At 39.9% G+C, this 24,303-nt stretch overlaps 1 protein-coding gene across 1 annotated transcript; it reads left to right on the forward strand.

Annotated features, from left to right (window-relative positions):
* The first annotated feature begins 8,005 nt into the window (after positions 1-8,005).
* On the forward strand, positions 8,006-22,937 carry ASIC5 (acid sensing ion channel subunit family member 5). The gene is made up of 10 exons (XM_048508735.1): positions 8,006-8,045; positions 8,719-9,025; positions 9,224-9,455; positions 11,999-12,121; positions 15,178-15,327; positions 16,813-16,960; positions 17,532-17,588; positions 17,756-17,924; positions 21,916-22,007; positions 22,747-22,937. The coding sequence occupies exons 1-10, from the start codon at positions 8,006-8,008 to the stop codon at positions 22,935-22,937; spliced, it is 1,509 nt and encodes a 502-aa protein (XP_048364692.1).
* Positions 22,938-24,303: the final 1,366 nt, after the last annotated feature.

Genomic DNA, 24,303 nt, shown 5'->3' on the forward strand with positions numbered 1-24,303 from the left:
CGCTGCCGTGCGAACGGCAGCATCTCGAAGCTGCCGTTTTCTGTAAACCTCACTGGGGAAGCGAGGTCGGAAAACGGTGGCTTTGCGCCACTCGGGAGGCGCGAGGGCGACGCGACTGCACAGCAGCTGCACTCCCTGTACGAACAGCTCCCTGGGGACGGCGTTTATGGACCATGCGGAAAGGGCCCCAGTTTGAAGTTCTTACCCTTCCCAAACCTGCCTCCAGGCTACCCCCTCCCCAATTCTCCAGCAATTTCCCTACCAAGATTGGCAGCCATATCTCTAAGCTAGATAATTTCAGGCATCAGGTCTAGCAGAGATTCAGCCTGAAACCTTGAAGAACTACTGCCAGTCAGACAAACTGACGTAAAGGAGCTTTGTCTATACTCTATATAAACATACAAGCAAGAAATCTGTGAGCACTAATTTCCTTCTGTGAACAAGGAAATGGGTTGCTTCTTTAACTGCTGCAGTTACAAGCAGTGGTTGTAACAGCAAGATAGAAGATAGAAGATTCCAACTCTTTCCCTGTGAGCCTTGATCTTGTGCTCAGGAGGCCGGCTCCTGGCAGTGGTAATGACTGATTGATCTGAGTATGTCACAATTGCTGATGACATCAAGAGGATTTCAAGCCAAAATTCAATTTTCTTTTCTGGTCCGCTAACTAGGCCAGTAAGTGAAAGGTGGCAAATGACCTTCCCTTCTGTTGAATTAATTAGTCTTCTATTGACTGATGTAACTGTTCTTGCTTTGTCAAGAATCTATGATATACAGGCAAGGTATAAAGCAGGGGTAGGGAACCTTTAACACTCAAAGAGCCATTTGGACGGGTTTTCCATGGGAAAAGAAAACACTTGGAGCCGCAAATAATTTTTGACATTTAAAATAAAGATAACACTATATATATTGGGGTTTTTTTTACCTTTTACTCTGCTCATTCTGAGAAGTGCATGGATGTGTCCGCCCTGCTGCCTGCAGGGCGGGCAAGGATGGGGCCAGCGGCTCGGCCTTGCCGGCCTCCGGGAAAGCACTCGCCCTGCTCGAACGGGGCGGGTGGGAGGGGAAGCCCGCGGCGCTGCCCAGCCAGCCACGGGTCATTGGTGTGCCCGGCCTGCTGCCTGCAGGGTGGGCAAGGATGAAGCCGGTGGCTCAGCCTCGCCGGCCGCCGGGAAAACACCCACCCGCTCCAATGGGGCAGGCGAGAGGGGAAGCCCGCGGCACGGCCCTGCCGACCACGGGCAGTTTGTGTGCCCGCCCTGCTGCCTGCAGGGCGGGCAAGGATGGGGCCAGCGGCTCGGCTCGTGGAGCCGCGGTGCAAGGGGCAAGGTGTCTGAGCCAACTGAGAAAGACTGGCTGAAAATCTGCCCTTAGGTCTTTCCATGTACTTAAAAAAAAACTAGATTTCACCAGCTGTGGAATCTTAGCTGATGGCTCTGTTCACCTTAGAGCAGTGATGGCGAATCTGACACGCATGTCAGCATTGACACGTGTAGCCATTTTGGGTGACACTCGGCCGCATGCGGCTGCATTCAGAGAAGTATGGGGCTGCATGCCGAGAAGGACGTTTCATCCTGTCTGGGGGCAGCTCAGAGGCCCCACCCCAGACTTGATGAGGCGGAGGCCCCCTCCTCAGGTCCTAGCTCGGCCGGCCCAACCGCCCCATTGCAGGCCCTGGTGGCAGCAGCAGCACAGCTGCAAGCTCGGGCGGAAGCGGCAGCGCCCGTCATGATCCCAGCCACTGCAGAGGCCAGTTGGATGTTGTGTGGGTGGGGCGGGGCATGGAGCGAGCCAAGTTAATGGTGGCAGCGCTCGTTTCGGCCCCGGCCACTTTGGTAGGAGGCCAGGCCGAGATGAGGGAAGTGGGAGAAAACACGCCGCAGCTGGCTGGCTGTAGCGTGGAAGCGAAGCTGGAGGGCGGCGTGGAAGCGAGGCTGGAGGGTGGCAAGAGGGATGCCCCAGAAGGCTGTGGGGGAGGATTTAAAGAGGGGCTTGTTGGGCAAGTGAAGAGGGGGCCAGAGGGAAGGAGCTGGGAATGGTGGCGGGTGGAAAGAGCAAGGGTGGGAGAGGACATGGGAGAGCCAGCAGGGAGTGAGTGAGCATTCATTGAAAATGCTGGGGGGAAGAATTAGGACTAATAAAAGGAAACACTTCACGCAACGTGTGATGGGTGTTTGGAATATGCTGCCACAGGAGGTGATAATGGCCACTAACCTGGATAGCTTTAAAAAGGGCTTGGACAGATTTATGGAGGAGAAGTCGATCTCTGGCTACCAATCTTGATCCTCCTTGATCTCAGATTGCAAATGCCTTAGCAGACCAGGTGCTCAGGAGCAACAGCAGCAGAAGGCCATTGCTTTCACATCCTGCATGTGAGCTCCCAAAGGCACCTGGTGGGCCACTGCGAGTAGCAGAGAGCTGGACTAGATGGACTCTGGTCTGATCCAGCAGGCTCTTTCTTATGTTCTTATGTTCAGTGAGACCTTATTCTCAGCGTTAAATAATATCAAAACCAACAAAAGAAACAGATTGACAGATGAAGTTAGTAGCGCTTGCTTGGGCTTGAAGTGTACAAAATACCAACCTTCAATTGAAGATTTAGCCAATGGAATACAGCAACAAAAAAGTCAGTAATAGGCAGGTTAGTTAAAGAATTCCCCCTCCCCCTCACTTATCTTAGTTCATGGCACCCCACACAAGTTAAATAATATCAAGACCAACAAAAGAAACCAACTGACGGATGAACAAAGAAGTCATTAAGCAGGTAAATTTAATAATTAGTTTTTGGTTTATTAAGTACAGTTATATATTACAATTATACATTTTTGTTATTTAAACTATAAATATCGCGAAATTATGGTTTTTTTCTCGAAGTGACACACCGAGTTATGCTCGGTTTTTTGGCGAATTTTGACACACCAAGCTCAAAAGGTTGCCCATCACTGCCTTAGAAACTCTGAAGATCTTTTCAGGATTTGGATTGGTGCTTTTGGTCAGCAGCTATATAGAAGAGTTGCGCAAGGACGTAGGTAAGGGTTTTTTTCCCCCTCGGGTTGAACCCCCGCATTGCATGTCCGAAGCTCTGCCTCCCCCTTTGTGGATTTTTGTATTTTTAAAGGTTTTTTTTCCTGTTTTTGGCCTGCAGGGGGTGCGGTTTTTAGGCTAGTGGCACCAAAATTTCAGGATATTGTCAGGTGACATTCCTGATGATACCAGCCAAGTTTGATGAATTTTGGTTCAGGGGGTCCAAAGTTATTTCCAATGGGAGCTAATAGTAGATGGGGCTACCTTTTTGAGGGTCCATATCTTTGGACCCCTTGAATCAAACTTCACTAAACCTAGGTGATATAATCAGGATAGTCTGATGCTGATACCACCTAGGTTTGGTGAAGGCTGATCCAGGGGGTCCAAAGTTATAGACTCCCAGAGGAGGTGGCCTCCATCCCCCATTGTTTCCAATGGGAACTAATAGGAGATGGGGGCTACACATCTGAGAGCCCATAACTTTGGACCCCCTGAACCAAACTTCACCGAACCTGGGTGATATCATCAGGAGAGTCTTCTAAAGATACCCTGAAAGTTTGGTGCTGCTAGCTTAACAATTGTACCCCTGAGAGCAGGCACCCCCAAAATTTCACCAGATTCTTTTTTTAAATCCACCCTCTTCAACATGGATTTAAAGGGAGAATCTGAGGTCCCCAGTTTAAACATTGAACATGATGCTGTTTCAGGGTGGGGGATAATTCACCCCAAAACAGCATTACTTTCAATGCTGTTTTAACTGGGGACCCCAGATTCTTCCTTTAAAATGGATTCAAAAGGAGAATCTGGGCTCCCTAGTTTAAACACCATTGAAAGTTTTTTCTAAACAAACCTTATGAGACCTTTCTCTACAACTGCAAAGTCCTTGAGTCCAATATTTATTTCATTGTGTCCATTAACAGGGAAGTGAAGATAACTTTATACAATTTGCATAATTCAAATCCAACCTTTGTGGACTTCTGTGAGTCTTAAAATGTTTTTGTTTACTCTGAAAAGAAATTAATATCCTTAACTTCAGTCATCCCTCAGGATCTGTTCTAATCACAGAGGCTGCTTAGATGTATTTATTGCCTCTGAATGGGAAGGAAGAATGTTTTGAATGACCATTTATGTCATAAAAAATCAATAACTATATTTTCTCTACAGTTAAGCGCCAATGGTTCCCTTGTTCCCTGAGTATTTTGTAATTTCCACAGACACGGTAACCTTTGCATTGAACCTCCACATCCAATTAATAGTCTGTTTTCAGCAAATGGAGATTCAATAACTCAAGGTTAGGCAAATACGGATAACAGTTGATGCAATATTAATAACCCAATCAGATACTCATTTTCAGGGGGAGGATTAAAGTTCAAAGATCTGCAAACTACCAGCTGGTTTGCTAAATAAAAAAAAGTAAAGACAGGACCAGGACACTTTGAAAAAAAAGCAACTTGTGGCTTAAAAAGAAATATTTGCTCATTTTGAACACTTGTCCAAACCACCATTTATAGTGAAGAAACAAAAACCTCTCAGTCAAGGTTCAAATGAAAATGTACAAATGAGAACTTATGTCAAAATCCTACAACAAACCATGGTTTTCAATCTTGGTTTGAAGGGAAAGCTTTAATCATAGCTTCCTATTTTCACTATCAAATTAAATCATTTGTGTATTTAAAAATGTATAACTTGCCCTAAGGTGGCTGAGAAAAATTGAGGAATGGAATAAAAAGTCAAATAGCCATTGTAGGTTGCACTGCCTGCTCATAAACTCATGTACGTTAAATCTGAGAAATCCCTGCCTCCCAAATGACTGTTTTGTAGATTCTATGGAAGGCTACCACTGAAGATTCTCACTTGCATGTCTTCTGGCAGCCCACCCCACAGGTTCAGTACAAGAATTAAAATGACATGAAATCTTGATGAGAAAATGATTATCTGGCGGGGTGGGTGGGGTGGGATGGACACTGCACAAACAGTTAGTGGAAAAGTGGCTCACAGGTTGATACAGGAAGCAATTTTGAGGGGAACGGCTTTTGGCATGCCAAACTTGCCACCAGCTCCTAAGTTGGCTCTGCAGCCTGTTTTGGCCCCAGGGAACAGGAGCATACTTTCTCTTCCTCCCTCCAGCTGTAACAGCAGATTTAAAATCCAAGAATACAAACATTTAATTAAAACTGACCAAATTCTATTTAACAGTGTGCAAGCTTTTGAGTTCAGTAGAACTCATCTTCAGGCTGGATGTTTTTATTTCTTACTTTATGTATTAAAGGAAACTATCTGATTTCAGGTTGATGACTTTGGCTAATATTGACAGAAAGCTTGGGGTTTGACAGAAACCATGGCCCTTTGCACAACACAAATAAAACATCTTGAGGCTGGAACATACGTTTCTTGAAGGAATTCCACACTGCTTCAAGGCCAGAATGTTTTGGAAACATTTCGGCCCCAAACGTTTTTATTTGGAAATGCTGAATTAGCAACATTTTTCCCTGAAATAGTTTCAAAATGTTTCCTGCTTACTGTATGGAGATCAGGAAACATTTTATTTTTCCCATCCGATTTTTAAAGGTCTCAGTTTCATTTCTCCACCACTTGCCACCTGCCAATTTCTGCCACTTCAGTTTGATACCCTGTGCCATCTGCCATTTGGTGAAGTGTTCAAGAGACATTTTGTGTCCTACATCTAGCATCACAGCTGCCTTCCATTTCCATCATTGCTATGCACTAATCAACTCAATATTGCCTGCTGATTACATGAACGTGTCATTTTTCCGGTTTTTAAAAATTTCATGTGAAGTACCTTTGACATCATTGAGGCACAATATGAGAAGCAGCAAGGCTTCAGATATCAAGTCTCCATAACTTCAAAGATATGACAGCATTGTTTTAAAGGAAAAAAACCATTTTCACTGAAAATGCTTCATTTTTCCATGCTATGTGGACAAAAGAAACCCAAAATGGTTATTTTCAAAATGTTTGTAAATGTTTTAAATGTTTGTGTGGAAAAAAACCGATCTCTTTCAAATTAGATCCATACTGATTATTAAAATTATGCTGGAAAATACTTCTTTGGGAAGATTATTAATATGTCCCTTCTTCAACGGGGGTTTCCTTCACAGGTGAAGGAAGCTATGATTAAATTTCTTTTTAAGAAATCATCTTTGAACAAGACAGATGTAAGCCATTGGCTATCTGTCCAATCTCTCATTTCTGAGCAAAGCAACTGAATTTGTGTGGTGGAGTAACTGCAGGGATCAAACATCTGCCCTTGAACCATTTCAGTTTGATTTCTGGATGAGTTTCAGTAATTAAATAGCCCAGTTGTCCTTGGTGGGTGCTTTCAGGTTACAGTTGGATAACGGTAACCCATTGCTGCTATTTCTAGACCTATTAGCAGCATTTGATATGATGGACAATGATAGTTTTGGTGGATCAACTGCAATCAGCGTTTAGTGTAAAAGGGACAATTCTTTAATCTTTAATGTGGCTGAGATCATCAGGACCTTCTGAGTAAGTTTCCACAAATATGCAGATGACCCCCAGTTTTATATGTCTCAGCTTCCATAAGCAACTGTAAATGTTCTCGGCCAGTATCTTGAGGCTGTAGTCCAGTGGCTGACAGTGAACAAACTGATGCTTAATCTAGGCAAAAGAAAAATGGTGCTGATTGGAAATGCAGAGTGCTTAAAGGGGTGGGGGGTGTTCTACCAGCCTATAAATAGTGTGAATGAATGGATGGGGGGGGTGGACTGGATTGGATTGGATTGGATAAAATTTCTCCCATACCTCTGGCAAGGCAAGTAAAGTTTGCTCCTAGAAGTCAATATTTATTGTTTTTTATCCTCCTGTCTGACCTATCCAGCCTGATTGATTGATTGATTCAATTAGTATCCCACTCTCCCCCGAAGGGCTCAGGGCGGTGTACAACAATAGTATTAATGACAATATCAATACCAACAAAACATCAATAAGCATCCAAATAAAATATCAGACATCAATAAACATGGACAATAAAATCAGCAAGATAGCAAAAATCACATCACACATTTACAAAATCATAAGTATACCATCACAAAATGGGGAAAAAAGTATCAGTAACATAACACATTAGCATATAATGTAACAATATCAACAAGATAACAACAATCATAACAATATACATAGCAAAATATCAATAAATATCAATAAATGTTGCACAACAACATAATAGTACCATAATTTAACAAAAACATCAATAATTCTAGCCCAATAAACAGTTCAAAAATACAGACACAGATGGCGACTTCCTCTTCTATAACCTCACTGCTAAGCAAACAGCCATGTCAAAAGCAGTTAGTACTTGTTTTAGTTTTCCATAAAATGAATTTAACATCTTCATCTTACACAGGCTTACTCAGAAGTGCTAACTTGTATAAAACTGTGACCCTTAAAATATTTTTTCCATATTTTGAAGTAACTAGAGCAATTATGCCAATGCAGAACATAACAGACTTTTTTGTTTTTGATTTTCACATTTGATAAAATGGCTGTGCTCCCTGTTCTGTAACAAACGGCTTAAGTATTGTAAGTACTCTACAGGATTGGATCCCAAACAGGATCCCAAACTACATGATGTGGCTTGGTGGTAGAGTATCAGATTCAGTCCTCAGAATCAGGGTAAAAAGATCAGGCTGTTGGAGAGCTGCTGCCAGTCATAGTAGACAATACACCAGTGGTCTGATTCAGAATAAGGAAGTTCCATGTGTGAGTCTCCATTTCTATTTGCCTTATTTTATGTACACCCATTAATTGGCCCATTTGTTTTTTTTTTTAATGTGAACATGCTATTTAGCAAGAAGAGTGTAGCAACAAGGGATTGTAAATTGCCCTTGGATGTGGTATTCATTATAATCTCCGCCCCTTCCTTCTTAATATAAGTAATTTGCTGGCAGTGAAATACCATTGTTTGATAGTTGCATCTCTTGTGTCAAATAATATGTGTCCAATGGAGAAGCTCAGCAAATTAAGTGGATTTCGTGGTCGAGGTGAGTAGCAAGAAGTATTCCTCTGAGATGACAAGTGTTTTTAGTTTGGATTGAATGTACCCTGTTTGGTAGTAGGGTGGATTAAGTTTTAGATATTTTCTGCAAACACTAGCAAAAACAAGGTATGTATAGATATAAGACGACTACATCTAGAAATAAGGATATTATTTGATATGATTTAAAAGCTTTAACATAAATTTAAAGACATTAAAATGTTTATCAATTGACAAACAATCCAATTCCAAAGCCTTTATTGGCATTATGATATTATTTAAATAAGGAACTATATCTAAAAAAAACTGTAATAAGTGAATCTCAATTAATGTTACTTCATTTGGCTGACAAATGCTATCATTTATTGATCCTATTTTAACGTGTAGAATCAAAATACTGAACTGTCCTTAGATAAATATCTGTAATGATCTTCCCACATTTTTTTTTGCACACTTGATGAATATTTGATGTTAATTGAATGTATCTAGATATTTGCTTTCCAGTTTGTGTTTTAGATACACATACATGATTTGGAGACATGTACAATATTATAACATTTTGGCAGCAGTGCTTTGAGAGCTAGAGAACTAAAAGGATAGTACCCTACATGATATCAAATGCACCTTGGTTTTATAGTAAACTTTTGTGTCAATAATATTTTCTTTTATCAAATGTCAAGGCTTGCTGGGAAAAGCCAAGTTGTATTTGACCAGAAAACAATTGCCATCTCTAGAAGAAAGGAAAAAGTATGATTATGAATTTGCAACTTCAACCTCATTCCATGGGGTGCACAATATTGTTCGAACCCACAGCAAGACTCGTAAGATGCTGTGGATGTTAATAGTCTTGGGCTCAATTGTCCTTGTTGCCTGGCAAATCAGCAGTCGTTTCATCAACTATTTCAGCTGGCCCACCACAACATCAGTAGTTGTTCAATATGTGGAAAATATTGAATTTCCTGCTGTAACTTTTTGTAACATGAACAGGTAAGTCACCCTTCACTTCTTCTGGCCTAGTTGTTTCTTAATGTGTATTGATATTTACACCATAGTTGACATATATAATGTTAGGGCAGATGGTTGTCCCAGATTCCTTATTCCATTGTTTGAAAGAGTTTTAAGAGCTGCCTCAGAACTAAACTGGAGAATTCAAATCTCATGCAGCATTTTGTTTTATGGCCACAGGTACCAAACCCAGGCTGTAGCTAACCTGAGCATCATTTTCTTCTTGTGGAGTATAGTTTCTGGTGTCCTCCATTTTCTTGATGCAGAGGATAAGTTTGGCCAGGAGCTCTCAGATTTTCTTCAGAGGAATCAAAACTTCAGCATCAAAGAATTTACCAGAAATAATGGTTTCTATCTCAACAACAGCACATTGTTAGAATGTGAATTTTTTGGCAAGACTTGTTACCCACAGGTAATATTTATGTGTTTTATCATATTATAAAAGGAAATGTGGACATTGCAGTAAGATTGATGAAAAGCATGTAGGAAACAAAACTGGTGATTTTGGAGCAACACAAAGAGTGCTAGTGAGGCTCAGGACCCTTCCGCACATGCAGAATAATACACTCTCAATCCACTTTCACAATTGTCTGCAAGTGGATTTTGCTATTCCGCACAGTAAAATCCAGCAGCAAAATGCATTGAAAGTAGATTGAAAGTTCATCATTCTGCATGTGTGGAAGGGGCTTTAAAGTGGGAAGATCCACTTTAAGGATTCAAAGCTATTAACAGTCCAATCTTGGGGAAAAGAAGTCCTGGTAATGGTACAGGCCTATGCCAATCTGCTCACCAACCCTGCCGGTGAAAGACAAACCGGAAAGCATGGTGTATGCCTGTCTGGTCTATAGGGCTGTTTGGGCAGCAGTAGCATTTTTGGATTTCCCTCCTTCCTCTGTCACCCAAAATCCCTTCTGAGGTGGGGCAGTGCCACTTTCACCGTGTTTTCCTCATCTGCCAGGGAGCCTCTCCTGGTCTGGATTCGGCTGTTAGGCATTTTGTTCTCTAGGCCAGTAACTATTTCCTCAGTTTATCTCAAAGGGTTGTGATGAGGAGATAATTACCAGCCAGAAGGCATTAGGAAAAATAAAAAATGTAAGGAATAAATATACCAGTTGTCTCACATAAGGAAGAGAATGGACAATATTTGAAAGGTAGGAATGGGGTTACCTGTCCTGGATCACAAGCTTGCTCTGACATTCATTCACATGGCAATGATGCTACCTTCCTTATATTGGATGTTCTACAAGTCTTGCTGAGTTATGGGGAACTCCTTTTTATTTTTAAATTTTGATTTTTCAATAATAACACACATACACATACACACAAATAAAATCAATAAGAACAGTAGAAAAGAATATGGATCTTGTCTTGAATATAGGTCTGAGCTCTATGAAAGCTATCAAAGTTGTGCAAATAATATTCTATGAAATAATGAGATAATTAACAGATTTTACAGTATGGGGAGCTCCTTTTGTACAGCTCCGATAACATCCTCTGTATATAAGGGTAATTTGATTAGTAGCACAAACATACAGAGCAATAGTTTGAGATCCATGAATGTTACTCATTTCTTTTCTCCCTCCCTCCCTGTCTCTCTCTGCACTCAATTACATTTTCATCAGTAGCCTCAATTTTGTACATTTGTCTGTACTAAATATACATTTTGTATTATTTTAGTCACAATTTACAGGTATAGTAAACATTATTTATAAACATAATGCCCTATTATGAATTCATATATGTATTTATTTGTTTGCTTATGTGTTTGTTATATGACTTTTTAATGCCTTTCTTCCCACGGGAACCAAAAGTGACTTACATTGGTCTCATCTCCTCCATTTTATTCTTACAATAATCCTGCCAGGTAGGTTAGGCTGTAAATGTGTGATTGGGCCAAAGTCACCCAGAAAGCTTCCATGTCAGAGTAGATATTCAAACCTGAGTCTCCCATATCCTAGTTCAATACTCTAACCATTCTAAACCAGACTAGATCTCAATCATGCTGGAGAAAATGTTCATTTATGAAACTTTGCAGCAAAACAAACATGTTAAAATATTTCTTGAAGGTAGGCCTGCCAGGTCTCCCACAGCAGCCCTTGTTGACCTCTCCTGCACTAGGTGGTAGCACGAGGGGGAAAATATGTAAAACTCATTGGCATCTTCCAGCACAAACCCAGAAATGACATTGGGTAGCTCTAGAAATCACTAGAAACATTATGATTTTATCATAAAGTTCCAGGTGATTCCTAGCCATACTTGATGTCACCTCTGGGTTCTCCAGGAAGTGGCACCCTGGCACACATGATGCCATGCTCTCCATCCCTACTTCCTAAGCTCCACCCAATTGCCAGGCCCGAGTACAAGAAAGCTGTAAAACTGAAATCGAATATTTGGACTGGAACAACAAAAATGAAAACTTTTTAAAACAGTCCTTGTGGAAGCATTCTACAGCAGGTACTTGAGCATCCTAATATATACCTGGTATTTGTGCCATTCCTGAGTGACCCTTTCCCTCATTCTCTTCTCACTGCAACATAATTCCCAAGCAAGGGTCAAGACTGCTCCATCTATAATACTGTTGCAGTATACCAGTTGCACTAGAAAATATAGCAGCAGTTGCCCCCTTAAAAGACCAGTTCTTAACATGGAAAAAATTAAATTTGTCATTGACTTTTCTGGTGACATACGTGAACCATGGAAATAAAAGGATTGTCAGTAGCAATTATTGTTCTGAGGGATTAGACAAGCCAGTTTGAACAAGAAAACTATAGCTTAGGCTAAGAACCATGGAAAGTGTGTGCCATTGATGGAGAAGGGGTGCAGAGGGATGATCAAGGTTGATTTTTCCCATACTGGTCACAAGTAAATCTAAATCTATGACTACAGTTCTACAGAAAAACACTAACAGGACTAGAAGAGCTAATGAAGTTTTCCCTTTTCTTTTCTTTGTTGAAGGATTTTCAGCATGTTTTCACTGAATATGGGAACTGCTTCACTTTTAATCATTTTAACCTTCCAACAAGAAGAAGTGTGAGCGTCTCTGGAAGGGGCCTGAGTTTGCTTTTTGACATCAAACAGGTCAATTCGATACACACTTAACCATTTGTTGAAAATATTCTGGAAATGCATTACTGAATCTTGATGGCTAAAAGCACACATTTTGGGTAACCTGAATGAAACATGGTTATTCAGTCCAGTTATTTGCAGTAAATAGGTCCATTCCACACAACACAAACAAAATGTTTTCAGGCAGGAGATAAACATTTCCTCCATGGATGTCCACAACATTTTTAGCCCAAAATGTTTTATTGCCAGCCTGAAAACATTTTATTTGCATGGTGTTCAGCCCATTCCACATAAGTCATTTAAAAAGTTTTGAAAATGTTTGCAAAACATTCTCCCCCTCCCCCAATTCGTTTGCACTCACGCCCTCGAAACAATTCCTGGCTGCCATTTTGTGCTTGTTTTTTTTTTTTAACCTCAGCGGATCCAAAGCTATCAGGTTTCCGAGCCTCATGCTGATTCTCTAGAGGTTGTAGATTCAAAGATATGACACCCCCCCCCCCCAAAAAAAAACCCCAGACAGAAATACAGCACAAGGGCCTGTGCAAGCTCAGAAAATGATGCCAATGAGGAAGTCCAGGAGGTGTGGGAAACATCTTAAAGAGATCATACATCAAGTGAAACATTTCAAAACACTTTCAGAAAAAGAATTGTCAGGGAAAAGCATGCAAACAAACTATTTTGAGGCTGTAAATAAAACATTTTGAGCTAAAAACGTTGAGGAACTTCAGAGAGGAAACATTTTATTTCTTGCCTCAAATGTTTTATTTGGATTGTATAGAATGGACTTTCCGCAGTGATTCTTCGGTGGTAATGTTTTGAAAACAATATTTTCTTGTTGTGCAATCTCTTTAAGATGTTTCCCAGGCCTACTGGACTTCCTCACCAGTGCTATTTTCTGAGCTTCCACCAGCCATCTGGTGCTGTATTTTCATCAGTTTTTGAAAAAAATTGGGGGAGGGAGTGTGTCTTTGTAGCTACAAAGACACAACCCAAAGATAACTGCAGTGTGAGGCTTTGAAGCTTTGTAGTATTGGATCCACAGAGGGTTTTTTTTTAATGGAACGATCACAAAATGGTTGCCAGAAATTGTTTTGAGGGGGTGAGCACAAACAAATGGGGCATTTTGAAAATGTTTGCAAAATATTTTTAAGGGCTTGTACAGAATGGACCTTTGAATCTGTCTCCAGCTTCGCTAACTACAAACATTAGTAATTTTAGCCCAAGGCAATTAGTCAGCTTGCTTAGATTCTGACATTCACATATAATGTATTAAGGAATAAGATTAAAAAGCATTGTCCTGTTTAGTTAAATATTACTATATTTTAAGAAAAAAATGTGGCTTAACCCCCTTAGGCATTAATGTAATTAAAATGGGGACATCTACAGGCCAAACAGGGTTTATACATAGTTAAGAAGATGTCCCAAGTATGCCAAAGAATGAGTTTATAAATTAATATTTAAAAGTAAAGCAACCTATAAAAATGGCCTGATAACAATTGGTTACACAGAAATCAACAGCGGTAGAATCTCAATTAAAGGGGAAAGTGGTGGCAGGAGCAGGAAGGGAACAGCTTCTCAAAATCCTGGTAACTATCTTCAAAGATACACAGGAGCTATCTTCAAAGATACACATACATGCATAAGAGAATCAGCCACTTGGATGACTCCCATTGAAAAGCACTGAGACTGTGCAAGACAGGTCTACCACCACTGAGAAACATTGGGAAAAATCACTTTTTGTTAGTGAATTCCACTGGGCTGTGTTCCAAATGAGTGGAAAATAGCAAATGTCACACCAATTTTTTAAGAAAGGATCCAGAGTGGTTTCAGGAAATTACAGGCCAGTTAACATTAACACCACCCAGAGCCCTTCGGGGATGGGGCGGTATAAAAGCCTAATAAAATAAATAAATAAATAAATAAATAACATCTGTTCCAGGTAAATTAGTGGGAACTGTTGGTAAATAGGCTCAAGACAGAAAAAAGAAAATGGTCTTTACTGAACAAGTAAATAAAGTCTGGAATTTACTGTCAGTGGAGTTAGTGATGGTCACAAGCATAGGCTCCTTCCGCATATGCAGAATAATGCACTTTCAAACTGCTTTCAGTGCTCTTTGAAGCTGTGCGGAATAGCAAAATCCACTTACAAACAGTTGTGAAAGTGGTTTGAAAACGCATTATTTTGCGTGTGCGGAAGGGGCCATAGATAGATTTAAAAGTACATTAGGCAGATTCATGCAGGATAAGTCCATCGATGGCTACTAGCCATAGTGACTGCAGAGAGCCTCCACAAACAGAGGCAGCAAACCTCTGAATAACAAGCTGGAAGGCAGCAGGAGGAAAGGACCTTGACTGAGTAAAATACAGATGAGCCCTTGTGATGGATCCAAAAGGAAGCTCTTTAATGATAATGACAAGGTAACCTTGATGATTTTCCTATGAATAAAGGGAATGGTATAGATAGGTTGTACCCCGTAGGAAAGATTTCTCCATTAAGAGTATGAAACTGGATTCAAATTTTGAATTCCATAAAAGTTTGCAGCTTCTTCATCAATACTGAGGATTTATCTGCGTTGGAGTGGAAATTAATCTGGGGAAAACGATTGAATAAACTGAATTTTGTTGCAAAAAGTGTGTAAATTACATATGGGTGATATATTGATGTTTAGCTTGCTGCTGATATAAAGAATGGTGACTTATGTGATAAAAAATATGTGTTAAAATGGTACATAAATACCTAAGAGCTGTCAAGATGCAATCAACTTATTCAGACCCACAAGGAGCTTTTCAAGGCAGATGTGGTTTGCCATTGCTTTCCTTTGCAGTCTTCCTTGGTGTTCTCTGACCCAAGTACTGACCCAGTTTAGCTTTTGAGTTCTGATGAGATTGGGCTACATCATGTCCTAAAGCTCTATAATTCTGTCCTTTACATAATGTTAGTTGTAATTGTAGGTTGTTTTTCAATGGGGCAATTCCCAGGTCCACAGGAATACATGAATGGCATTCATTTAGAATAACATTGATTTGGAAGCTATTTACTTTAAACATGGGGCATGCTTTTTCTTTAGGAACAGTTCACTGATGACCCTTCTCTTGGTTTTGTTGATGCTGGCATAACCTTTGCTATCCATTCACCTCAAGAACCTCCTCAGTTTGATGGTTTGGGCATATCTACACCAGTTGGGATGCATGCTCATGCTGCAATCCGCCAGTTTAAGGTATGGATTTGTGTAGGATGTGAAGAAGTAATGCGTTTTCAGTGTAATGTGGTAAAAAAAGAGTGTTAAACTAGTAACTCAGAAATCTGGATTCAAGTTGCTGCTGAGCCCAGAAACTCACTCTTAGGCCAGTCACTTACTCTCTCAGCATAATGTAACTAATATGGTTGTTGTGAATATAAAGTAGAGACATAGAAAACTATAGTCCTTTCTGCACAAACCTTTTTAAATGTTTTGAGAAGGAAACAAAATGTTTGTTCCATAAAGTTCTGCATTGTTTTTTACTCCAAAAGTTTTTATTTCCAGCCTCAAAATGTTTTAAATGAATCCTCCTTTAAAACAATTATCTGGCTGAAACATTTTGAAAAATGTCTTCGGTTGCTGTGTGATTATTTACTACATTTCCCAAGTTTCGCAGCTTCCCTGAACTTCCATTTTCTGAATTCACTCAGGCCCCTTCCACACATGCAGAATAATGCATTTTCAATCCACTTTCACAATTGTTTGCAAGTGGATTTTGCTGTTCCACACAGTAAAATCCAGCTGCAAAGTGCATTGATAGTGGATTGAAAGTGCATTATTCTGCATGTGCAGAAGGGGCCCATGTTTCGTCTCACCTATTTATTTTCAGCATTTCTGTTTGTTTTTTTTATTGGGGGGGGGCAAATCTTTGAAGCATCAAGTATATGAGGAATTTACAATGCAGCCCAAGGCTGTGAAGCTTGAAGCCTCAATTAAACACAGAACTCAAAAAGGGGGGATCACATAATGGCAACCAGGAATCATTTCAAAGTGGGGAGTGCAGACATACAACATTGTAAAGGAGAGGGAAAATTGAAAACATTTCAGAAACGTTTTAGGGGATTTGTGCAGAAGAAGCCTTTGTATCCTGGCCTGTTTCTTTGATGAAGGGTGGTAAAAGGAGATAATTGATAGACTTCTAGATACTTAAGAGTGAACTAGAGCACACTGATAAATACTTCACTCTATCTATTGATCAGTGGACTATTTTAAAAGATTCAGTCGGTTTACAACATTAAAACAAACTGATCTCTGAACATGGAAAGGTAAAAGAAGGAAACAAGGGGGAACCAGCTCTGTGAGACAGTGATTCCGATCCAGCTATTGGTTCCATGCACAAAATCCCAATCAACGTGCTGACCTTCCTACACAAAAAGGTTTCCCTAGTGATTTTAGCAAAGGAGACCAGTGGACTTATGCATTCAGTTGCATATCTGAGTATTCAGAAAGCTTGAGTCTGGACAGTTGTAGTCAATTTTCCAAAGAAGAGTGCTGAGTTGGTTGAGCTGTCCTTTAGATCTGTTCTTAAGAACATCAAGCAAGTGTATTGAAAGTTTTGTATTTTGTTTGGATTTTTACCAAAACAGTTAATTTGACCACTGTCATTTTGAACATACATTTACCAGAACTTAACAACAGAAATAGATGTAATGTACACTTCCATGTTTTTCTTTCATTTTAAAGACAGTTATCCAAGAATATCCTTGGGGAGAATGCAACCCAAATATCAAACTTCAGCACCACAAGATCTATAGCACCTATGGGTGTCTACAAGAATGCAAGGCACGACTCATACAACAGAAATGTGAATGCTTACCATTCATGTTACCAGGTATTTTTTTTTGTCAGAGGCTATACATGTTTTATGAGTGATATCCAAAGAAATCCTATGACTGCATAAAAACCACAGTTCTGGAATAGCTAGGCAGTCCTATACACATTAACTCCAAAGGATTTAAAAGGGCATGCACTGCAAGAGAAAAAAAATTGATACTCAAAATCAAATATATTGAATGACAATCTCTAGGACATAATGATTGTTAGATATTATATATTAGCTATGATCATTACATATTAATTATAGATTCTACACATTAGCTTCAAATGTAGGTTTCCAGTGTCTTAAGAATAACCACCATAAGCATAAAGGTATTTGCTGTGGAGTAACAGTTTCTAAATGCCATATGCCCCTCAGACACAAATTTTTAAAAACATGCCACCTTCATACAGAGTGAGCATAATTAAAATATTATGGTGCACTGACTTAAATTTAGAACTGAGTAACTGTTCATATTATTGTACTGTTTGTTTATTAAAAAATGGATGTCAAATGTGTGTTGTGAAACTTTTGTTTTTCCCTTATTTTCTTCCCCCCAATCACTTCCATGAACTGGTATAAAAAGGAAATGGAACAGAGTGTGACCTGGAAAGATTTTACAAGTGTGTTTCTCCTACAGTGTGTGAGTAATACTTTATGCAAAGGATACGTTTATAAATACATTTATTTATTATGATAAACCACATAAAGTTTTTGTTGACTTCAGTACCATTCTTTACAGACAAAAGTTAAATGATGTTTTCCTCTCAGGATGGGCAGAGTTATGTTTGAATTTTCTTGCCATTCTAGATAACATAGAACTAATGGGACTGTGTTCAGTTGGAACACATAATTCCTCTTGTCCAGTACCTTGTGAGGAAACAGATTACCCTGTCACTATCTCCTATTCAACTTTTGCAAGTGAAAAGGCCGTGAAATTCCTTTCTACAAAACTGAACAAAAGTCCAGCATACATAAGGTAATCTTATTTTTACGTAAGATGGAACAAGCACTGTATTTTCACATATGCATGAATGACCTTCATAAACTAGAAGCCAGTTCAGTTCCGTTTGGTTAATTTATAGCCATTTGACCAGCAGATTAAAGAGAGAGAGAACTAAAAGGTAATCAATGGCCATGCTGGCAGGGGCTGCTGGGAATTGTAGTCCATAAACATCTGGAGAGCCGCAGGTTGCAGACCCCTGCTCTATGCAGAGCCACGGGAAAGGCATTAAAATGCACTCTTGAAGAGGCCCACACTTAACTGATGTCTTTGTGAGATTCAGTTTAGGAATAATACTCATTTATCAGACATTGATATGAGACTGCTCTAACCCTTACACCAATCTCAAAAAAAGACAAGATGTATGGCTCCATTCAAATCAAGATCACGGTGCTAGGGAAAAGATTATTTCACTCTCACAGGCCAGCCTGGCCCCACAACTGACCCTCATCTGAATGCTGTTGTTACCCAGGAAAGGAAAGTGAGCTGCTTTGTCTTTTTCAGTTGATTTCAATGAGCAAAATTGTGAAGGAGCTGACTTAAATCCCTGACTGGATCAAAATCTTCTTTAAAAATGCTGGGAAGATCCACTTACAGATCTATCTGACTTATGAATCTTTGGAGCCAGTGATCTAGTCACAGTCATTTTCTTTTGAAGTAATATATAAATGTTAAGAATGTTAGTTTTATTTAAATCACCACTTCTATAATTAATTAACTAGGCAAAAATGTAAAATTTATGCAGCAGAAAATTGATTAGGATCACAAATATTTAAGAATGCATGAAAAGCTCTATGTGTGCATGTATTAGCACACAGGCTATTGCTTGAATCTCTATTAATGTCAAACCAACAAGTAAATGCAAAATAAATGTCTGACTGATTTATTTATACCATTAGTGAATTTAGCTTGGCATTGCCTGAAAATTGACAGACAGTGGCCCTATAGCATGTGTGGCAAGCTGTTCATAGTCACCTGAGATCCTTTCAAGTGAGCAGGAGATCCTGAGATCCTTTCAGCTGAGCAGGCAAAGCAAGCATTCTGTATGGACCCACAGCTACAGCAGCACACCTCTCAACTCCCTGAAGAAATATTTCCCATTTGGGGCTGACAAACTTTAGACTATAATCCCTTGAGCTTCAGAGTCTTCAGAAATTTGCAATTTGATATCTAATTGGTTATTATGACTTCAGTTGTCCCTGTAGAAAATACTTTTACAGTTGCTTTTATTACATATAAGCAAAAATAGTGTAATTTCAGTTATGATGATGCTCTACTGAGCTTTTGAGAACTTCATGACATCATTTTTATTTAGCTCAGTTTGACAACTGTTTTATTAAACACAAACAGTGCTATCTAGCAATTACTCATTGAGGCATGGCAAATTACTGGGAAATGTTTCTGTTCCCAAGTGTTTAAGCTACAGGAATCATGCAAATATATTAATGAGCATATATCATAAATTATTTAATAGCATCATCAATAGTTTTTTCAAAAATATAAAATTAGAAACCCAGCTATTTACAGCTGTATGCCAAGATGGTTACTAGTAGTTTCTCATTTATGTCCGGAAGACTAAATAATGGAGTCCATTAGCAGGTTATTATATTATTGAAATACAAAGTATTCTGCTTGGAGTTATGGAAGAATATCCTTAAAGAAGGGCACGGCCTAGTCAATTAATACTTAATTAAAATAATCTAAAACTTGTGCAACCTTATATAACCTTTTTTTAAAAAAAATGAATACCTTAATGCCCCTGAACTTTCAAGAAAAAGTTTGGACATTGGTTTGGAACGTAGAATTTTGTAGTTGCTCTGAAGACTTTTTGTCCTGCGCCCGGGGCGGGGTCCCCTCCGGGACCCCCTCTGCCAACCCACCTTCCCCTGCCCGGCTGCTGGAACCGCCGGCCTCACTCCCGTTCTCCGGGGAGTGGACTAACTGAGACAGCCGTCTCAGCCACAGGATGCCCCGGCTACCCAAGGGTGTCCCAAGATCTGCAGAACTCTAGGCAGGGTAAGCAGGGACGCCTCCCTGCCAGCCCTTGCCTTGGTAGCCTTTCCCTGGACTGTGCCCTCTCGCCTCCGTCCCTCCTCCACCTCCAGGGGCTTCTCCCCCAGAACACTTCCCTGCCTTTCTCCAACCCTTCCCAGCTCTCCTCCCATGCACGCCGTTCCCCCACCTTCCCTCCTTCCCGTCCTCAACCACCACCCCCTGCCTACCGGACTTCCTCCCTTTTATCCCCTCGCTCGTTGGGGCAGGGGTTGAAGACGCCGCCTCACCGCAGCTGCGCTCCCGGCCACCTCCCCTAATTAGCCCAAGAGGGCTCAGCTGGTTCCCCCCGCCCGGCGCGGCTTTGACCTGGCAGACGTGGCGGCGGGGCTCTTCGTTGCCCGGCTTGCCTGCCGGACGACCAACGGCGCGTTCTTCGCCGGCGGAGCCTCCGCACGCTCCGCACGGCCAGAAGAGGTGCGGGACGATCCCCCGATCTGTCATCGCGGCGGCGGGGCTGTTCGTGCCCGGCCGCCTCCCGCGCTGCCGGGGAGCTGTCTTCTGGGCCCGCGGCCGGGGAGGGGAGCGGGCCCGAGGCCGGGGAGGGGGTCGGGGCTACCCCCGCACCCGGACACTTTTGAATTAGAACATCCTGGCCTATAATTATATCCCATCAATCGCCAATGCTCTTTTACCAGTATGTATATTTCCATGTAGATTGACACTGGAGCCATTTAAGTCTTGCCATCATTTTTTCCCCCGAACAAGAAGTTTAGGCCATCTAGCTATCTGCCTAGTTCACTAATTCCCAACCATAAGAAAGCTTTGACTTTGTCTTGATTTTATGGTCTTCCCTCTGCACTTTGGGAAAAAAACCCTCCAATATTGTGGTATACTATACCATAAATATTTACTATACCCTTCAAATATTTAAACATGGCTATCACGTCACCCCTTAATTTTCTCTTCTCCAGATTAAACATACCCAGCACCCTAAGCCACTCGTCATAGTGCATGGGTATGTTTAGTGCAAACTTTTTACCATTTTGGTCCATTACCATTTTACTGTTGCCAAGTTTTGTGCAACTGCCAGATTCTATCGTAGTTCTGTATTTAATTAATTATATTTGCTACTTTAATATAATCTATTATATAAACATTTCTGGCATTGTTTAGATTTTTGTGCTGGTCCTTGACTGTAATAAATAATTAAATTTAATAGAAGTAGGATTACCAAGATCTTTATGAGAATAGCCCATTGGACATGATACAGTTAGGATATAATGAAGAAAAATAGTACTGCATCAATAGAAAATGGTAAGACGGCAACAGGGTATTATGGGCAGAAACTTGATTACATGCTATATGTGGTGTTATAATACACAGACCCTTTCTCTTTATAAAGCACCTTCATGAATTATTCTGTTCTTGTATAACCCTATTACCTTTATAGAAAGTTAACTGGGAAGGTAGACACCTTGATTATCCCAGGATGAGGTTCATCCATTGTATTCTGGCTGTGTAAACCCCTGTGATTTCTCCAAACAACAGAAAAGCTCTCCCAAAGTTTTCCATTTTAGATATTTGTGGAATTACAGGAGCAGCCATTCCAGATGAAAAGGGCCACAACAGAGAAAGCACATGTGTTGGCATTTGTTGATCCAGCCCATTTACATTACAGAAGGCACTGAAAGGATGAGTGAAGCTGTAATGGTAGAGCACAGGGGGAGATGTGGTCTTGCATCTATGAGGGTCTAAGGCCATCCAGGGTTTTGTATGTTGAACCAAACCATGTTGTGAGAATAAAATGGGGAGAGTTGAACCAGGTATACTATTCTCAGGTCCATGGACCAAAATGTGATGTGAGATCATAATGTAAAGCAATGGTGAAAGTGACATCAGTATCTAATCATTATCTAATATTAATATTGAAATAATGATAATGGCAGTATTAATCATAATGTATTATTTCTAGGCATAACCTTGTCTATATTGACATTAAATATCATGATCTGAATTACCAAATGACACAGCAGCAGAAAGCACTAAGCGTTTCTGAGTTGCTTGGTAAGTAGTCCCCAACTAAAAAGCATTGCCTGTCTATGTTGTGACACATATAGGTAAAAATTATGATGTATTACTTTACAAACATGCTTACTTGCTGTATGTCATTAGTCTTTCCTGTTTCCAAGTAAGATAAAGTTGAATTATTATGTATCATTATATATCACCATATTTGTTACTATTTTGATGCAATAAACTTTAATTTGGGTGCTGTGTGGTTTCCGGGCTGTATGGCCGTGTTCTAGCAGCATTCTCTCCTGACGTTTCGCCTGCATCTGTGGCTGGCATCTTCAGAGGATCCTCTGAAGATGCCAGCCCCAGATGCAGGCGAAACGTCAGGAGAGAATGCTGCTAAAACACGGCCATACAGCCCGGAAACCACACAGCACCCAAGTGATTCCGGCCATGAAAGCCTTCGCCAAAACTTTAATTTGCTTAAAGAAACATTAATATATTATATTATATTTATTATATTATATTTAGACATAAAAACAACTAAAAATGGTAAGAAAAAATAACTTGTCCATGTATGTTTTCCTTTAGATATTTATTGTACTGAAACCTATGGAATATATAGTGCTGGCAATTCTAAGATTCCTTATTCGTGTTTCAGCTCTATACATGCTTTCTTTGAGTTATATCACACTGGTGGAGATTGAACTTATTTTAACCTGAGTTTGTGTGGAATTTTGATCATAAATGGAAAAACTTCCAAATTACCAGGGTTTTTTTTTCATTGCAGCTGATGTAGGTGGTCAACTTGGATTATTTTGTGGAGCCAGTATGATCACAGTCATAGAGGTTGTTGAATATATTTTCACCAACTTTTGCTGGATGTGTGTCTTTCTTCTCCTGAAAGCACCAGAACTACCCAACTGGAATACTTCAGATCAGATTCAACAATCACAAAAGAAGAGAATACAAGAATGCTAAGGGCTTAAAGAAAAGAAATGAAAAGACCTATAAATGACATTTGTTTTGCTTATAATGAAGGGCATGGCTGTGACTCAGTAGCACGTATCTTCTTTGCATGCAAAAGTTCCCAGGTTAATCCTCAGCATCTCTACAGTAGATTTTATAGAGCTTGCTAGACCAGTGGTTTTGTTCAAGATAAGGTTCAAGTAAAACAGCTGAGACACTGGAATTCTAAAGAATTTATAATAAATCCATAATTTGATTTTCCAAAACAAGCTTTAAAAAGGAAGTCTCAATCTTGCACAATTTTTCTCCTCACTACAGCCTACTGGCTCCTGGCTAGCTGCTTTGGGTAGGCAAAGAACTCTAGCTGCTTTGGGTGCACAAAGAATTCCTTTGCCCAACTTTTTGGGTGGGCAAAGAACACCCCCATACCAAATGAAAGCATTCTACAATACATTGAACTCCTTTTTTACCAGCTAAAAAGCTGGTTGCATCTTACCTATTATTTGAAGAGTTGGGGAATGAACTCACTCCTGCATCGTGCAATGATGGCCAGTGAAAACCGCAATCTGCCCCTGCAAATATATGGGAATTACCTGGGGACTTTGAGCACAAACTTGAACATATCAGCTTTGGACTGGAAAAAAAATGGCATGTGTTTTTCCTTGCATGACACTTGTAGCACTCTTAGCAGATCAGTTCAGTAGTATACTATTTTAAAAGACCCAGAAAATCTCTGCTTTTTTTTTCTGCCTCTAGACACTTGAAAATACAAAATATAAAAAATATACAATTATATATGCAAAAAAATGTACAGAAGTATTTGTATATAAAAATAATATAATAAAATATGATGCACAATTTGAACTATTTTGCTAGTAAGAAACAGAGAATTCACTTGAGATTATAGATATTTATTTACCAGTTTGCTTTTATTCCAATTTGGTGGGATTATGAGTATGTGATTCCTGTCAAACCCCGTGAAAGCTCTTGTCATATTGTTAATGCAATGCAACTAGCTTGAATTCCAATATTAAAGAATCCAACTCAAAATGACAATATTGGACTCCAGTTATTTTTATATAATCCAATTTTTTCCACTATACACTGAAAAAACTGGATACTCACTAATATCCAAGCATCTTGTCCAGTTATGGGGATCAAAAATAAATGTGTGAAATTCTACATGTGTTTTTGTTTACATCAGCACATTTATTTGTTTGTTTGTTTGTTTGTTTGTTTATACATACCGCCCACCCCCATACCAGACTTTTCAAAGTCTCAAGTATTGAACTGTGAAATTTAATGGAATTTTTCCATGGGATTCAAGCATACCAAATTTTTACTGGATTGCATTCAACCAACTTTTAGGGATAAACAA

This window comes from Sphaerodactylus townsendi, linkage group LG10 (assembly GCF_021028975.2).
Source record: "Sphaerodactylus townsendi isolate TG3544 linkage group LG10, MPM_Stown_v2.3, whole genome shotgun sequence".
Classification (NCBI taxonomy): domain Eukaryota; kingdom Metazoa; phylum Chordata; class Lepidosauria; order Squamata; family Sphaerodactylidae; genus Sphaerodactylus; species Sphaerodactylus townsendi.